At 49.8% G+C, this 18,377-nt stretch overlaps 1 protein-coding gene across 2 annotated transcripts in view; it reads right to left on the bottom strand.

The window, feature by feature from the left end:
* Positions 1 to 2,355: 2,355 nt before the first annotated feature.
* Positions 2,356 to 18,377, bottom strand: part of shc2 (SHC (Src homology 2 domain containing) transforming protein 2) — a 22,237-nt gene continuing 6,215 nt past the window's right edge. Inside the window, exons 2-13 of one of the 2 annotated variants that reach the window (XM_064330350.1) lie at positions 17,517 to 17,587; positions 13,008 to 13,068; positions 12,281 to 12,400; positions 11,465 to 11,518; positions 11,015 to 11,066; positions 10,294 to 10,420; positions 9,184 to 9,364; positions 8,208 to 8,301; positions 7,215 to 7,385; positions 6,611 to 6,906; positions 5,284 to 5,455; positions 2,356 to 5,064 (exon numbers count right to left, since the gene is read on the bottom strand). In XM_064330350.1, coding sequence (XP_064186420.1) covers positions 5,327 to 5,455; positions 6,611 to 6,906; positions 7,215 to 7,385; positions 8,208 to 8,301; positions 9,184 to 9,364; positions 10,294 to 10,420; positions 11,015 to 11,066; positions 11,465 to 11,518; positions 12,281 to 12,400; positions 13,008 to 13,068; positions 17,517 to 17,587 — 1,356 coding nt within the window. In that variant the 3' untranslated portion in view covers positions 2,356 to 5,064; positions 5,284 to 5,326. The remainder of the gene's footprint in view (positions 5,065 to 5,283; positions 5,456 to 6,610; positions 6,907 to 7,214; positions 7,386 to 8,207; positions 8,302 to 9,183; positions 9,365 to 10,293; positions 10,421 to 11,014; positions 11,067 to 11,464; positions 11,519 to 12,280; positions 12,401 to 13,007; positions 13,069 to 17,516; positions 17,588 to 18,377) is intronic. The other variant, XM_064330351.1, reaches the window with a different exon arrangement.

Genomic DNA, 18,377 nt, shown 5'->3' with positions numbered 1-18,377 from the left:
AAAGAACATTTGCATTCTATATTTGAACAAAGGTCAGGCTGAATTTTAAGAAGGGGTGGATCACAGAAACTGTATTTTTGGTCTTTAAGTGGGTTGTGGGGGCTCAGAACATTTTTTCATGAATGCCTTCTTGCCCAATTATTTCCAGCTGCCTTGGACCCATTGAGCAAGTTCTCCCCTGTGGGCATGAACTTACTTATCTCCACACAGCTAGTGTCAGCCATCTTGGAAAATACCTGCTGTTCCTGTGACACTGTGACTCTACCGTTTAGACAAATGTGTTCATTATAACAAGCTCCAGCTGTGTGTGAAATTGCACAACTGTAACATTAATATCACATATTAAATCCCGAGCTAGGCACACAAGAGTTAGGCGGGGAGGCGTTTGCCGGTTATATCGTTGGCTTGACACCCTGCTCACCGTCCAATTTGAAAAGGGTTATAAATATATTTATCCTCTTTCAGGATCAGGCTCTGGTGTGATGAGGTCACTCGTCTCCCCTTCCGAAAGCCAGAGGATTTCCATTAGCGAGTGTCCATCACGGTCAAGCGTCGCTTTTGTTGTCCATACTTTTGAGAGTACGGGGGGGGAATTACATTCGGGTTGATGCGATTTGCATTTCATTATGATCCCATAGAAAAGACAGCTGAAAATATCAGAACTGCTCCTCAGTGGATTCATTCTTCCAGACCCAATTTACCTGTAAAATGGCTCACGCAGATGAGTTAAAAATATATTGCCAAATAAACGTCCCACCGGACACCTTAGTTGGAAAACCGTACTCGGTTTTTTTTTTTTTTTTTTGGGAATGAATTTATAACTGATTTAAAGAATAAAAACAAAAACCAGCACACACTGCAGCACACCAGAATCCAGACTGCAAACCCTTCTTAAGTCTTAACCTGGGCCTGATACAAATTCTTTTACATTTTCGATACTAGTACAATTTGGAAACACGCCTGCAGATGGCAGATAATTTTAAGCAAAACATGTTACTGTAAGTGAAGGATTTGGGAAATAATTGCCCCCGGTATTGAAAGAAACAGATGGTTCTGTGAAAGCTCCTCTTATTATTGTCCTGCTGGAGTTAAAAGGAATATAGCATTTCAGATGAAGTATTTTACCCAGGAACGGTTGTAACAGACTTTGTCTGCATTGCTTTACATGATGCTGCATCAGTAACTCCATATTTATAAAGCGTTTGTCCCCTTGCTATTGTGCGTCTGTTCGACAGCTGGGTGAAATGCACACTGTGCACTTGCTGTGTTTCCCTCCCTGTGTAGGGGAAATCAGACCCATTCACGAGAACAGAACAGGTGCTCATCAGCGCGCGCTGACATCACAGAAATACGATACGAAAAAAACGCCGCCGCGATGCTCGCACGTCTCCCTCCGCCAGTGCCAGCACTTCAATGCTCTCATTAGCGAACCAACGCTGATGCTCGCGCATCCTCGTTGCCTCCAATTAAAAAAGACCGCATTTGTAAAAATGCTCCGCTGTTAAATTAATTAGCGGAACCCGGTCGATAAAAGTCCTTCATCGGCTGTGACTGTATTACGCCTCGAGGGATCTGACGTTTGCTCTACCCTCTGTTTACGCAGTCTTTATTTCGGTCTTGAGGGTACAATGGAGGGCGATGGGGTACCAAGGCTGCCCCCACCGTTGGCCCCACTATACATTAACCCTTACAGCTCTCTCTGGCAGAAAATAAACTAAGCCTGACAAATACAGACACCGTTGTTTATACCTTAAAGGGATGAAAACAGGAAGTATTAAATATCTTTCAGGTTGAGTTCTGTCAGCACAACAAGTGCACAGGTGAAATTAACCCATTGAGGAGTAGGTTTTTTGTGGAATTTTTTTGTTGTTGTTGTAATTCTAAGTCAGTGTTCTAGAACTCCACTGCTTTCAATCACCAGCAGTGATTGTGACATCAGCGTTAGAATGTTCAGTTAAGAACATTCTCATTGCACATTGTTGATCTTGTGCCTTAAAGGGTTAAAGGTAAATTTCTGCAGTTACATCTGAGACTCTCTGGGTAGCGATGTCCAGGCTTGACGCGGTGCTGGATGCTCTCTCGTCTGTTGGTAAGTGGCAAGCCAAGATGGACTGAAAGGCCTGCAATCATCATTGTGCATTCTTAATAACATCAGTGTCACTCAGAAACCTCTTAAAAACCTTTTCCGGAACTGCAAAGAAAATACATCTATTTTCCTTACCAACACAGAATTACGTTTCAGCTTAGCTACATACGGATTTGAAGAAATGTTATTATTTGTTGGATTATGGAACACTGAAAGTGCACATTGGTTGATGAGACGAGACCTTCCAATCAACCACCCTGTCACACATCTTCCTTCATATCCGAGAGTTTTATTGAAAATAGCATTTAGTTCAAAGAAGAGCAAATACAAGAATGTCCTGAGACAGCAGAGAGTGGAGGGGCGGTGGAGGGAGAGGGGGCTCTTGGTTTTTCCTTTTTGTTTGGGAAAACCTGCATCAAGTTTAGTATTACACACCTCTCCCATTTCTCTTCCTCCTGGGCTTATGGAGAGAGCAGAAAGATGTGGCACAGGCCAGTAGGGCCCAGTGACATCATTCACCCCATCCAATAGGATCCTGTGACAAAATCCAACTCATCCAATAGGACCCTGTGACATTGTTTGTTTCATCCAATTGGATCCTGTGATATCATTCTCCTCATACAATAGGACCCTGTGACATCGTTCTCCTCATCCAATAGGATTCTGCAACATGGTTGATCTCATCCAATAGAATCCCGTGGCATCCATTCACCTCATCCAATAGGATCCAGTGACACCTGGCCGCACAGAACCTCAGCCGTTCAGTCAGGCACTGTTATGTGTCCACAGGTGAATGTCCAGGCTCGAGCTAGCACACCACCAAAGGCCTCTGCATTGTACCGGAAGCCCATAGAGACACTACCAATGAGATCACACACAAACACACACACACACAAACGCGCACAGCAATGGCAGGCAATGCTAGTCCTCAAGGTTCCAGACTTAATTGATTTACGTTAACATCCCACCCTTGCAAGGGACTCCCCAATCTGTTGCCTTCTTGTCGAAACAAAACCTGCGATTGGATGATTAATACCTGCGATGTAAAGAAAGCCAGAAGCCGACTGGTCCCCCGGGGACAGCATTGCCTTTGCCCGACACACAGACGGAATAAGTATGACACAGGTACTTTAGATGATAGAAGTCAACATTTCTTTTCTTTTTTTTCTCGTTTCACTTCAGTGTAAGACGAAAAAATAAGGACGATTAAGGCACAGCTCTGTTCTATAAACCGGATGGTTTTCTCGCACCGATATACTACCCAGCATGGTTATTCTGTGAGTCGTACGGAAGCCCAGGAGGACACGAACAAGCGATCGGCTGAAAAAAACATTCTTTGTGTCAACGCCATTCAAACCAGGCGGCCAGAGACGGGGGGCCGGGGACAGAGGGAGGTCTGAGGGACTAGATCCAGGCCAACCCCGGATGCAGAGACGCAGGTACAACGAGGAGCTGAAGCCAAGCAAATACCAAGGCTCAAAATATGATGGCCACCCTTGCATAAAATCGATGGGTGACACGAGATTTCTTCACCTGGTTGAATCTGTTGCTAGTCAGTATAACCTGTAGTTAAGTCTTCAGCATTAGCAATATCATTTATGAAAGAAAAAAAACAAACAAAAAAAAAAAAACATTTTTGTTCCCATTACCTTTTCACTGGGCACCATTTTAAGAGTCTAGAATGTTCTAGAACTCTCGGGCTGCTCAGTGTAACACAAGGTCAAGATGAGATAATTAAATAAACAATAGACAGGGTTCTGATTTTACTAATTCTCCACGATGGCTAATTTTTCTTTCCAACCCAGGCAGGGATAAAATACCTTTACATTTTCTTTCTTTTTTGCCACTGAAAAAGACTTCACACAGGAGAAGCTTTCCACAAATTGATCAATGTTTGCTCCTGAGGTAAAGTCAAAGTGAAGAAATAATGATGGTGCCGTTTTAAAGAACCTAAAATACGGAAATACAGTTTTTTTTTTCCCAGAACACTGTAATTACATACACAGGAATTACTGTACAATATAAGTGCCACACTATATAAACAAACTCACTTGATTGACCCTATCAGTTTGTTCACAGTACTTGGGTCATGATGTCATCCATTTAATAGTGATCTGTAGCATATCATAGCAATAGGAAAGAGGACTACAAATCACGAAAGAGCAGCTTTTAACCTCACACGATAAAAAGGAAATAAAAGCACTACACCGCCTGATTTATCCTTTGCACAACAAACGTTTGTAAATCAGAGCTGGAGGTCCCACACAAACACACACAAACACACACACACACACACAATGACGTGTTGTAAGGTTGCGTTTTCAGCGATGTCCACATTCTCCCGTCGAAAAAAGGCCCTGGGGTGAAAGGAAGCTCCTGACATTCTTCTCCACGGTCACTGTGCTCAGATCCAGCCCAACCTTGCAGCACGGGTTCAGTGCAAGATTATCGTCCTTTTGTCCTCTTTTATCTTTCAAATTATTATCTTTTTTCCTTCTTGTAAGGACCTTGGACCTTGGGGAGGACTTTGAACTTGGGAGGACTTGGAACTTGTGGGGACACTGCTAAGATATCGTCCTCACGTGGACCTCAAGAGAACCTTTTCCTCCTCAGATGGGGGTCCCAATCTTTCGATACCCCGACCCGATCCACCAGGTCCCTCCGTACAAGTCTGATTTCGGGATCAGGAGGTTCAGAGACTGCGTCCATTAACTTAACGACTGCATGCGGACTGTTCTGTCGAAACGAATGGCTTCGCGTGCACCTTGCCAAAGAGTCCCGCCAATGCCTCCTCCCGTCCCTGCGATGGCGCTGTGGCAGGAGCCCAGAATGTCAGTTTTTTTTAAGGCAAGGCCAGAAGGAACGCCCTCTTCTCAGCCAATCAAGGTCAAGCACGGAATGTCCCGTCTCCTGGCAAGAGGGCAGAACAGCAACATCATTCCACTGCCCGGCAACAGAGGGAACGTCAAGTCCCAGGACTGTAGATTTGAGATAAGACCTCGTATTACTTGGGTATTATTATTATTATTATTTTTTTCATGTTCATAACAGTATGTACCCACAATCAAGACAAATCGCAGATGAGCACAGAATGTTCTGGTGCAGGACATCGGAGGACCGGAAGCAGGGCTTGGAGCTGCTGGATTGCACGGGTCTACCGTGCAGCCGAGGTGGCGGCCTTACGTGAACACACTTACCGGTTCGGGCGTTTTGGAGGGGGGGGGGGGGTGGGGCGGGGAATCACTGTTTCCGCCGGACCACCTGCTGGAGGTGCAACTCGCTCTCCGCTGCCACGATGGGCAGCTCGTTCTGGAGGTGGTAATTTATCAGGTGGCTGATGCTCTCAAACAGCATGTCTTTGGTGCGGACCTACCAGCGTGGGGGGGATAAATCGGTCATTACACAGCAGTAAAGAAAAGATATGTGGGGGAAAAACCTAAATGCCTTCCCCTTCCGAAATTACATAGTTTAGATCAGGGCTGCCCAACCCTGTTCCTGGAGATCTACCATCCTGTAGGTTTTTATTTCAATGCTAATTTGGAACACCTGATTCTATTAATTAGCAGCAAGGTCTCTTGCTGTTGAATGAGATGTGATTTATTCAGAGTGAAAACCTACAGGACAGTAGATCTCCAGGAACAGGACTGGGCAGCCCTGGTTAAGATGAATATAAAAACAATGATGACGATGGGAAGGATTAGGGAAAGTCAGCCAGGTGCCCTTACCCTCACACACAGTTGTTATTATGAGGAGTGTGCGTATACAGGTGCACAGGTGCGTCAGAGGGACAGGTGGAGGTGTGTCAGAGGGACAGGTGTGTCAGAGGGACAGGCGAAGGTGTGTCAGAGGGACAGGTGGAGGTGTGAGGTGTGTCAGAGAGATAGGTGCAGGTGTGTCTGAGGGACAGGTGGAGGTGTGTCAGAGGGACAGGTGGAGGTGTGTCAGAGGGACAGGTGGAGGTCCGTCAGAGGTGGACAGGGCAGTGTGTGAGACACAGGTTGGGCGTTTGAGAGGAGGAGGTGGGCGGTGTTTCCGAGGACCACTGTGGAGGTGTGTCCCAGAGGGACAGGTTGGAGGTGCGTAATATCAGGTGCGTGTGTCAGAGGGGAACCAGGTGGAGGGGCAGTCATAACAGGTAAAAAGATATGTGGGGAACAAGTCCTCAAGTATTGTCAGGGGCACGAGTTACGAGGTTTTATTCAAGTAAGGGACACCGTGGCAAGGTTGTGTGAAGAGGGAACAGGTGCACGGACGTGTCTCAGGGACAGGATGCAGCTGGTTAAGAGAGGAGGTTGGGTTACAGAGGACCACCCTCACGTTGTGTATGAGGAGGGAACAGGTGCAGGTGTGTCAGAGGGACAGGTGGAGGTGTGTCAGAGGGACAGGTGGAGGTGTGTCAGAGGGACAGGTGGAGGTGTGTCAGAGGGACAGGTGGAGGTGTGTCAGAGGGACAGGTGCAGGTGTGTCAGAGGGACAGGTGGAGGTGTGTCAGAGGGACAGGTGGAGGCGTCCTCGCTCACTCACCACGCCCTCGGGGTCCACCAGCAGCAGGTGTTTGGGCAGGCCGCAGTGCATGCCGGTCAGGACGTACTGGCCCGGGTTGGTGGCGCTGTCGCGCACCAGGAAGTCGCCGTCGCGCGCCAGCAGCTTCTCGGCGTCGCGGCGGCTCATGCGCCCGTGGTACCAGGCCTCCCGCCGCAGCTGCTCCTCGGTGGGGGCCACGGGGGCGCGGCGCCGGGGGGGGCTGGGCCACTGGTCCTCCAGAACGCACACGCCAACGCCGCCGGCCTCGTGCAGCTTCAGGGCGTCCTCGAAGGGCCCTGCAGGGGACCATACACACACACACACACACACACACACACACACACACACACACACACACACCGCGCAAAAGACACACACACACGCACACACACACACGCGCACAGCACAGACACACGCACACACACACACACACACGCACACACGCACAGCACAAACACACACACACACACACACACACACACACACACACACACACACACATGAACACAAACATTTTGTCTGTGTAATGATTTCCATTTAACGTGAGCGAGCGACGCCCTCAGCCATCACTGCCCTTGGGGCCCACACCGTGAGCGGGACGTACTCATGTCAAAGATGTCTTTTTTGGGGCTCTCGGCTCCGTGCCCCCCCCTGCCCCTCTCCGCCCCCGGGTCCCAACCGTCCATGTTCTGGGTGTTCACATACAGGTGCTCCTCGTAGTCACGGCAACCAGGCGGCTGACCATCTGCTCGTAGGTATCCATCCGACGTCAGGCCTGCCAGGAAGTGCAGTCAGTTACTCACCCCACCCCCTTTACCTCTCCAGGAAATATTCAGCTTTTATAAATACAACAGCAGCAAAAAATCTCTGTGAAACGCTTCATAACATTTAGTGCAGAAGTTCTGTTCCAGCTCACCATTCAGTCATTAGCATAAGCTCTTATCCAGAATGACTTACAGTAAGTGCATTCAGCCAAAGTGGCTGCCAGAGCAGCATTTCGCAATCATTTCAAGGTGAAACCCTTACCGAGAACAGCCGCCAGCAGCAGCCGCAGTTCTAATAGGATTAAAAAACGTGGAGGTGCCTTTTTTTTTAATGTAAGGGAGTGAGAGAGGATTAAGTGCCAGCAACAAGTGATCTACATTTTTTGCGGAAGGGGCTATGGGGACAGGACGGGAGTGGAGGAGCCAAGAAGCAGTCTAACAAGAGATGGATTTCCGCCCGCAGTGGGCAACCCTTCCCAACTCTGTTCTCTTTATTGAAACTACAAACAAAAATCTTTTAACGTGCTCCGTGCTTGCATACATCGCCCAGTCTAGGCGGCAGTGTAGTATGATGGGTAAGGAGCTGGTCTTGAAACCTGAAGGTTACAGGTTCGATTCCTGGGTAGGACACACTTCCGTTGTACCCTTGAGCAAGGTACTTAACCTACATTCCTTCAGTATTTATCCAGCTGTATAAATGGCAATAAACGTAAACGCTATGTTAGAAAGTTGTGTAAGTCGCTCTGGATAAGAGCGTCCGCTAAATGCCTGTAATGTAATGTAATGTAAATCGATCACTTGCGCTGCCCGCTTTTGGCCACCAGGGGTCTCACCTGAGCTGCTGTTGCTCTCCGTGTCCCAGTGAATGTCGTAGCAGAGCTGCACCGCGGGGAGGGAGGCGGTGTCCCTCTTCGCCGGGGATCCCATCTGAGGGCCGCCGGCCGGACCACAAAAGAAAAACAACAAAAAAAAAAACACGGCGGGACTTAGCGAGCGAACGGCCGACGCGTTCTTCTCGCGAAGGCGGGCGATTAACGTTTTACTACGACGCGCCGTAAAAAAAAAAAAAAGCGAAATCTGCAGGCGCGTCGACAACGGGCGTCGTTACTCAGCACCGAAGCCCAGAACGACTTCGGAATGCCGCTCGCCACACATTCGCTTAATAACCTACATAACTGAAGCCATTTATGGTGATGGAGCTTCTAATGTCTCTGATCAGGGTTGGTGATCATCGTCTGGTGGCCTATCAGGCTCCAAACTGAAGCTAGGAGGCTGGTTCCTCCCGTGGATTCGGTTCCTTTCAACAAAAAAAACAATGTCACTGATTGGCTAACAAGGTGAACACGACCCGTTTCCATGGGCTAGACTGGCTACTGATAAAAACCGCAGGAACCTGCAGGTACCCCTCCAGGAGCAGTTTGAGACCCTTGGCTGCAGTCACAAAGCAGAAGGCCTAGTCAGCAGACAGAAGGTTAAGCTGAGTAGCAAGCAACAATTGTCTACACACCTACGCTTTGCCTTATAAATATTAAAACTGAGGGGTAACGGTCTCTCGCGATATAGGAGGCAAAAAAATAACAGTTATAATAACAGCTGGTCACTCTCTGACATTTTTTTTGGCAAAGGATCATAGTGTAATTACCCTGTATTATGAGCAGATTATAACACATTATAAGTATGTTCATAATGCATGATAAACATAGGCATAGTAGAAAGTGTTATTTACCACACTAATAACACATTAATAGCAAAATCAGCAACAAAGGGGGAAACAACGTCACCAACAGCGCCCCCTGCTGGGGGACTCACCTGCGGCGTCTTGCTTTGGGGCTGGGTGTGGATGTGGCCCAGCGGGGCCCCCGTAGCGGGCCTCAGTCTGGAGTCCACCACTCCCCCGACCGGGGGCTCCTTCCCCGGGATGCTGTTGTAGTAGTCGTGCTCGGCGGAGTCGTCGTCGTCGCCCCACGCCGATTCGTCCGTCCTGATGTTCCTGGCGGGAAAAAAAAAAACGCGAACAGAAGACGCGTGAAAAATCTCAACTCCCAAACAGAGCTCGCCCACGTCCGCTGATCGCCATGATCGCTGAGTCGCCATCGCGCAGAGAGAGAGAGAGAGAGAGCGCTCTGTCGCGATTGGCTGCCTGTCAGCGAAGGGAAGGATGGGAGAACAGGAAGCAGCGAGGCGACGTCCTGCCATCTGCCCAGGTGACGCTGTTAAGACCTGAACCCCCAGGGGCCCGTCAAAAATCGATAGTTTTAAATAACAGTCCGGCTCCCTCGATATCAGTAACCGTAGAGCAGGGATATAAAATCGGAACGCCATGGATCTGATTACGATCACATGATCAGGAAGTGATTTTCCCCTCTACAGAGAGCTGCATTTCTCTGTGGACTGTGGCCTTCGGGTACCACGTGTACCTCCATTTTCCCACATGTCTGTGTGCTGAGTGTGGCTGATTTGTGTCCTGTGTGTCTGTGCTGAATGTCTGTACTGTCTGCTGCCCTATTGGTGTTCTATGTGTCTGTGTACTGAACGTCTGTACGATGCACTGCGCTGATTTAACTGGTGTGTGATGATTCTGTCGAGGTGTGTGACTGTAATATTCTGCACTGATTGTGGCTAACTGGTGTTCTATGTGTCTGTGCACTGAATGTCTGTACTGATTCTATGGTTCCATTGTAGTGGTTCTGCTTTGTCTCTGTGTATTGATGATGTCTGTAGTCACCTGGGTATGCCAATTGAAGGATTGTTTGATGTGTCTGTATGATTCTGGTGGTTGCTGTCTGTATAGGCTTATTGACTGACTGTGTTCTGAAACTACTGATGTCTGTAACTGAGTATCCCTGTACTCCTGTGTGTCTGTACTGAGGCGTTCCGCATGCAGGCGCACTGATGGCGGTCTGTGATTTCGGTCCTCACCGGTCCTGTGTGGGGATGGCCTTGGGTGGGCTGTGCAGGTACTGCTTGAACTGCAGCTCAAAGGCCTGTCCGATCGTGCTGATCACGTTCTGAGCCAGACCATCACAGCACTCCAGGATGTGGCAGGCTGGGGACAAACAAAGAAGAAGAACTCATTACATTACATTTATCTGGCAGACTCTTTTGTCCAAGCGCAAACCGAAGGTCACCGAAACAACTACAAAACACAGGTCCGATAAGGTACAATACTCATTATGTAACAGTTACTCATAGCTGTGAACACATTAAGCCCAGTTCACACAGTTAGCATAGGCTAGGTGTAGGTGTACTAACTGCATTTGTTTCTGTGGCTGACCAATCAAGCGCAAGGCGCCCATACAAAGAGAACTAATTTAGCAGGTGAACAGGTACAAACTGGGCCAGACTTTGTATCTGGGATCATTTTAACTCTAGACGCTGGTAAAAATTTGAGAGCACCTCTGCAGATCCCTGAGAACTGTCAATGAAACGTGCTACTAAAGAAAAACACTCAATCTGTCAGATGACAGTAGAATTTTAGGTGAAAACGAGATGTTTCTCCTTAAATTGACCATTTTATGCAGAAGCTGTACTGGTGTCTAAAGGGTTATTCAGCACAATAGGAACTGTGAACAAAGTGAAGGTCACTGGTCACATTAAAGCCTGGTTCTACACGAGATGAAGTAATTAAGTTTTATAGTACCTCTCTGATTGACAGGATCCTTTGCAACGTAGGCAACATAGTCCGGCGTGTCCTACAACAGAAGAATAAAGGCGATGTCAGCCACTGTGGTGCAGCAGTGCCTGAACGCTTACAACCAATCACAGGTCAAGAAAGAGATCAGGTGTCAGGCGCCCGCTGCTAAGCGGGACGTCTCGTCTCGGCTCGTGTGTGGTGGCCAGTTTGCGACACGGCGGACTGATCGCATCACGGTGGCCAGATCGTGACGCAGCAGCCATGTCATGACGCAGCAGCCATGTCACGACGCAGGGGCCATGTTGCGACGTGGCGGCCATGTCGCGACGCAGCAGCCATGTCACGACGCAGCAGCCATGTTGCGACATGGCGACCATGTTGCGACATGGCGACCATGTTGCGACGCAGCGACCATGTTGCGATGCACCGGAGAGGGAAGGACCGCGCGGCGCTTACCGTGTCTCCACCGGAGGCGAAGGAGATGGACTGCATGGGATGATGAGCGATCACCTGTGAGAGAGGGAGAGCGCGGCATCACTCTTCATGGGATCGATAATGACAAGACTCCCCCCCCTCACCCCCCCACCCCCCCCACGCCGGCTCCGGTCCTGACGCGCCGTGACAGCGGGAGGTCCAGCGCTGCAGAGCTTTACGCATCCACGCCCAGGAAACCCGCTGAGGTCGGCTGTTCTGCGCTTTCATTTGCATTAGCCCTGATAGAGCACATTCAATAGCCCAGTGCAAACTCCGCCAGAGTTCAATTAACACTGAACAGCTCTCCTCTAACTGCTGCGTGGTGCTGTGCTGTGGTCTTTTCTGAATCGGGTTGAGCCACACTAGGCCATGTTGTTCAGGGCTGCGATGTCGTAAGAGGTTCTATACCATACTGAAGTCATTCTTAAACCTTGGGCTGGGACCCTGGACCCACTGCTGTTTCACAGGAGGGGTGGCAGTGGGTCTCATAAAATATACATTTTTGACTATTTTACCCTTTAAACTGTCATTTACAACAGTAAAATGAAACCCTTAAGGTGTTGCATGTCCTGCAGTTCCGGTATGGTGCACATGCAGTTCTTGACATAAAATTATACCTAATAAATTCTGTATTTGAACAATCATCCAGCCTACATTTCAATGTGATGCAGGAAATGCATCCAAGTATAAATTGGGTTCTGTAAGGAACTGCACAGGGTGCTGATTGGATCTGAGCAGAGGAGTTCTCTGCTGTGAGGCGTTCCGATTGGCCGAGCGTCCCCTGGAGGCGGGGCCTACCTGGCGGGTGGTGGGTACGAGCAGGCTGAGGCCCTCGATGGAGATGTTCACAGCGATGCTCATCCCAGCGAAGCGCAGGTTGCTCTTCCCCATGATCGACTGCAGGGCCTTGTTAGAGGCCTGGGACAATGGAGAGAGAGGAGAGAGGAGTTACAGTCCACACACACACACACACACAAAGGCATACACACACACACACACACCTACACACACACACACACACACACACACACACACACACGAAGGATACACACACACACACACACCACACACGCACACACACACACACACACATCTGTGCGTGCATACACACACACACAGGCACACACACGCAAAGGCATATATACGCATACACACACACACATGCACACAACGGCATATACATGCATACAAACACACACAAACACAAAGGCATATAACACGTATACACACGCACACACACACACAAAGGCATATACACGCATACATACAAACACATGCACACTCACACAGGCACACACACACGCTAAGACATATACACGCGTAAGCCTACACACACACACACACACACACACAGGCACACACACTCACACTCACACAAACACACATACACACATGCAAAGGCATATACACGCATGCCTACACACACACACACACACACTCACACACACACACACACACACACGTTCACACACGGCCAACCCCAGATACAGTCACACAGACCCTATCAGCTAACCCTTCCTCTCACCTTCTTCTTCCACATGCCCTTCACCCCAGGCACGGCCTCATACAGCCTGTTGATGGCTTCCCTGGGGGGGAGGAGAGAGACACTTGGTCAGGCTAACAGCAGACAGGCAGGCAGACCTGCACCAGCTCTGGAGGACCCCAAAATGTCCTCACGAAAAACCACCGCAGCTAGCGTAGCCTGAGCGTGAACAGCAGCCACAGAATGTGACAGCCCCTTATGAGTGGACCAATCACGTCTCGTCATGTGGAATGACTGGTGCGCCATGTGGTGTACACATCCACAGCCCATCTGCCCTGGGGCATGAGGAACAGCCCCTGGCACTGGGGTAACTGCCCCGACACATTACAGCAGGGCTGTCCAGCCCTGTTCCCAGAGATCTGCTGTCCTGGAGGTTTTCACTTCAAACCCCAATTTGCCACACCTGACTCTACTAATTAGCAGCTCAGGGAGATCTCTAGCTGTTGAACGAGGTGTGCTTTGTTAGGGTTGGAGTGAAAACCTACAGGACTGTGGATCTGCAGGAACAGGGTTGAGCAGTCCTACTCTAGCTGTTGAACAGGGTGTGGCTTTGATAGGGTTGGAGTGAAAACCTACAGGACTGTGGATCTGCAGGAACAGGGTTGAGCAGTCCTACTCTAGCTGTTGAACAGGGTGTGGCTTTGATAGGGTTGGAGTGAAAACCTACAGGACTTTGGATCTGCAGGAACAGGGTTGAGCAGTCCTACTCTAGCTGTTGAACAGGGTGTGGCTTTGATAGGGTTGGAGTGAAAACCTACAGGACTTTGGATCTGCAGGAACAGGGCTGGGCAGCCCTATTCTAGCTGTTGAACAGGGTGTGGCTTTGATAGGGTTGGAGTGAAAACCTACAGGACAGTAGATCTCCAGGAACAGGGCTGGGCAGCCCTGCTGTAGACCCCTGGGAGGGGCCTGCCTGTTGAACATGAGCAAACACTTTTACTGTCAGGCCTGCAAATGCATCTGCATTTATTCCTGTCCATTTGGGCACTGATATGAGCTTCAATGGTCAGGCTTCCTTGCCATGCCCTGGAGACACATTACTGTGTTCATTTATTAGTTAGGTAGCAGCATTTCTTATCTCCAGAAATTTTTATCAAATATCTTCCAGTCTAACTCTATTTCTCTATGACACCCTGTGCAGTGTCAGTGTTGGTATCTCCCAGTCTAACTCTATTTCTCTATGACACCCTGTGCAGTGTCAGTGTTGGTATCTCCCAGTCTAACTCTATTTCTCTATGACACCCTGTGCAGTGTCAGTGTTGGTATCTCCCAGTCTAACTCTATTTCTCTATGATGCCCTGTGCAGTGTCAGTGTTGATATCTCCCAGTCTAACTTTATTTCTCTATGATGCCCTGTGCAGTGTCAGTGTTGGTATCTCCCAGTCTAACTTTATTTCTCTATGATGCCCTGTGCAATGTCAGTGTTGATATCCCAGTCTGTCTGCAGGTCCTCTGACACGCTCGGGGGACGGCAGTGAAAGGTGGCAGCTGTCTGTGTCAAGGACCCGGCCGGGATCAAGTGGCTCATAAATATTTCAGATGCAGCACTTGTCCTGTACAGAGGTCCTCTCCGGGCATTTAGTTTCTTTCTCAAAAACTCTCGGGTCTCAGATCAGGGAAGGAGAGGGTGAAAGAGGTAACGAACAGCCGGAACAGGAGGTTATTGCAGCCAAAAGGCAGTTAGGGGTGAGGAAATTTCAAACAGCAGCGCTCGGGCAGGGGAACTTCCTGTGCACTTCTTACAACACCGCTACGCTTCTCTCCTGGAATCTTCGTGAGGTGGATATGAGTGCGCTCTCTCAGTAAAGATCGAATAAAGAGCTTTCAAGGGTCGAATGTCTCTGCCTCTCTGTATCTGTGTATATGTGCGTGTGCGTGTGTGTGTGTGTGTGTGGGCAAGATGGCGGCTGGAGCCCAGCTGCAGGTGCAAGCATGCGTGCGTTCGCTCTAAATATCTAAACTAATCATCATACCATCTAACTCCACACCATCGCGCATCCGTCGTAGCTGCTGTCGTTAATGTAGTCAGCTGCAGAAGGATGTTCTGTGCACTCTTACATGTGTGCGTGTATGCGCACGTGTGTGTGCACGTGTGTGTACCTGCATGCGTGTGTGTGAGTGCACTTGTGTGTGTGTGTGTGCGGGCATGTGTGTACTTGCACGCATATGTGTGTGTGTGTGTGTGTGTGTGCGCGTGTGTGTATGCGTATGTGTGTGAGTGTGAGTGTGTGTATGTGCGTGTGAGTACTTGCGTGCACGTGTGTGTGTACTTGCGTGCGTGTGTGTGTGCGTGTACTTGCGTGCGTGCGTGTGTGTGTGTGTGTGTGTGTGTGTACTTGCGTGCGTGTGTGTGTCTGTGTGCGTGTGTGTGTGTGTATGTGCATGTGAGTACTTGCGTGCACGTGTGTGTGTACTTACGTGCGTGTGTGTGTGTGTACTTATACGTGCGTGTGTGTGTGTGTACTCGTGCGTGTGTGTGTGTGTGTGTGTACTTGCGTGCGTGTGTGTGTGTGTGTACTTGCGTGCGTGTGTATGTGTGTGTGTGTGTGTGTGTGTACTTGCGTGCGTGCGCGTGTGTGTGTGTGTACTTGCGTGCGTGTGTGTGTATGTGTGTACTTGCGTGCGCGTGTACTTGCGTGTATGTGCGTGTGTCTGTGTGTACTTGCGTGTGTGTGTGTGTGTGTGTGTGTGTGTACTTGCGTGCGTGTGTGTGTGTGTGTGTGTGTACTTGCATGCGTGTGTGTGTGTGTGTGTGTGTACTTGCGTGCGTGTGTGTGTCTGTGACAGTAAAGCACAGCAGTGGGAGATGAAGCTATAAAACCTTCAGGACGCTGAGGCAGCTCACAGCCTGTCTGGACTCTGATTGATTGAGCCTGGAATCCCTGCTGATGGGTCAAAGGGGCCCCCCAGTGAAATAAATCCACACAGTTTAACACAACAGGAGAACTCCAGAGACCTCCCCCTCCCGTCGTCTCCACATACCCCCCCCCCCCCCCGTCACGATCCTCAATGACACTGTCATTGAGACAAAAACACTGTTTCCCCCCCCCCCAAAAAAAATCTGAGGGTTATTTATAACGCTTTCAGGACCTGTGTCAAACGTACAGGAGAAAAAAACCAGTCCTTTCCAGTCCAAATCAGAACTCACTGCCATCATTCTGAGGACTTTTCACACATCCCATCACGCGGCAGATTTGATTACTTTTACAGTATTTTTAGCGAACATCGGCTAATGTTACGGCAGGTGCGTGTATCGGTGGAGCAGCCCTCCTGGTTAGACTCTGTTTCCCTGAGAGGCTGGCCCTATGCGGGCAGCAGCAGCTCTCCACAGTCATTAGAGCGCATCATCAATAATACATCCCCCCAATCAGCCCAGCAGCTGCCCCCCCCCGCCCCTACCCTACCCCCCCTGCACTTAGCCCTGAGCGCGCCGGGCTCAGATTACCACCGATCGATCGCCTGGGCCGCCCGAGAGGGAGGGGGGGCGGGCTGCGCTGGTCTCGCTGGAGCACCAGGCCCTCCATCTCTCGCCCCCCCCCCCCCCCACCCCCCGGCCCCCACAATCATCCCCCGCCCCCCCCATGCCATGCCGGTACGCTCCTCATCACAAACACAAACACGCGCGCACGCTCTGCGGAAAGCGCTGGAAGGTACACGTGCGCGCATGTGCGTGCGGAACGGGTCGGAAAGGTTCCGCAAGCTCTCTCCCGGAGACGACCGGACGGCGGAAAACAAGGAGTGCCCCCCTGCAGTCGAGATTTTTAAAGAGACGGCGCAGCGCTTCGCCTCCGCCAGCAGAGGGCGTTCACGCTGGGTGAGCACACTCGGAACAACGGAAGATAGAGACACGTTTTTACTGTGGCATTGATTTAGGGCCGAGAGGAAAAACACTTGGCCACACAGCTTTTGTCTCGTAGTGATTTTCTCAGAAAGACAAAGAAGAACGGCAAAGAATTTCACTGCTTGCATCTCTTTCAGAGCTGCAGTACTGACGTCTTATCTGCTCAATATCCACCCAACTGCAGGACATTTAAAGGAAAGGCCTGCACCACTGTGTGTGTGTGTGTGTGTGTATGTGCATGTGAACAAGCATGAGCATGCGTGTATGCATGTGTGCATGGGTGTATCTGCATGTGTGTATATATGCAAGATCATGCGCTTGTGTGTATATATGTGCGTGCATGTGAAGATGCATGAGCGTGTGTGTGTGTGTGTATGTGCGTGCATGTGAAGATGCATGAGCGTGTGTGTGTGTGTATGCGCGTGCATGTGCATGCGAACATGCATGAGCATGTGCGTGCATACACATGTGCATGTGTGCAATCGCATGTGTGCATTTGCATGTATGCGCATGCACATGTGCTTATACGTGTGCGTGTTTTCCAGTGTACGAGACCTTAACTACAGCCATCGCTGCACGACGCTGCTATGATCCAGTTCTGCTGACTCCGCAGAAACGGTTTCGGCTCACGGCGTGACCCCCTGTCTTACCTGGTCACCTGCGTCCGCGTGTTGAAGTCCAGCGACCGCATGGACTTGAGGACCTCGATGCAGCCCATGTACTGAAAAAAACAAAAAAACAACAGAGATGCACATTACACCGCTTTACACTACGCTGGAGCTGTTTCTCTAATATCGCTTCGATGCACAATATGTGAACAATATCAACAGCCTGATCCATTTGTGGGGGGGCGGGGGACATGGGAAGGGGACGGGGGGGTGGTGGATGGTGATCAAGCACCCTTTCAGGCCAGCTGACGCACGCCGGCTCCAAGCAGCACCGCTCAGAGGCACTTAGCCTAGCCACTCAGCTGAGCTCACGGTAAACAGACAGACAGGCACACTAACAAGCACGAGACACGCACCACAAGCCTATCCCCCCGCCCCCCCCGCCCCCCCCCAGAAGTAATGGCCTGGACCAGCTGCCAAATGAAGGCCTCAATGTTTATGACCAAGTTCCTCTGGCATAACATGCACTCCGCCCACTCCTTCCACATACAATTCGCTGCCTTTATTATTTATGCTATTCTGCTAGAGCATTACTTCCTGGAATCTCTCTGTGACATCATAATTGACACTCCGAGGGTGGTAATTGGCTCATAAATAGATCAGGGGGGGTGCTACAAGGGGGGCTAATGGCCCACAGCAGAACTTCAGCTTCCCCAACGAAAGAGCCACAGATGTGGGGTAACCGGGTTAGAGAGATGTGTTTGTTCATTTATTTATTTATCCCTTATTCGGAAAGGGAGAGATACACACACACACGCACAGGCGTAAATACTGTGTGAAAAAGAACCCAGAGCGTTGTGCCGTTACATTTTAAAAGAGAAAAACATCCATTTTTAACAACAG

This window comes from Anguilla rostrata, chromosome 4 (genome assembly GCF_018555375.3).
Source record: "Anguilla rostrata isolate EN2019 chromosome 4, ASM1855537v3, whole genome shotgun sequence".
NCBI classification, from domain to species: Eukaryota; Metazoa; Chordata; class Actinopteri; order Anguilliformes; family Anguillidae; genus Anguilla; species Anguilla rostrata.
This window is presented reverse-complemented; position numbering and strand designations above follow the sequence as displayed.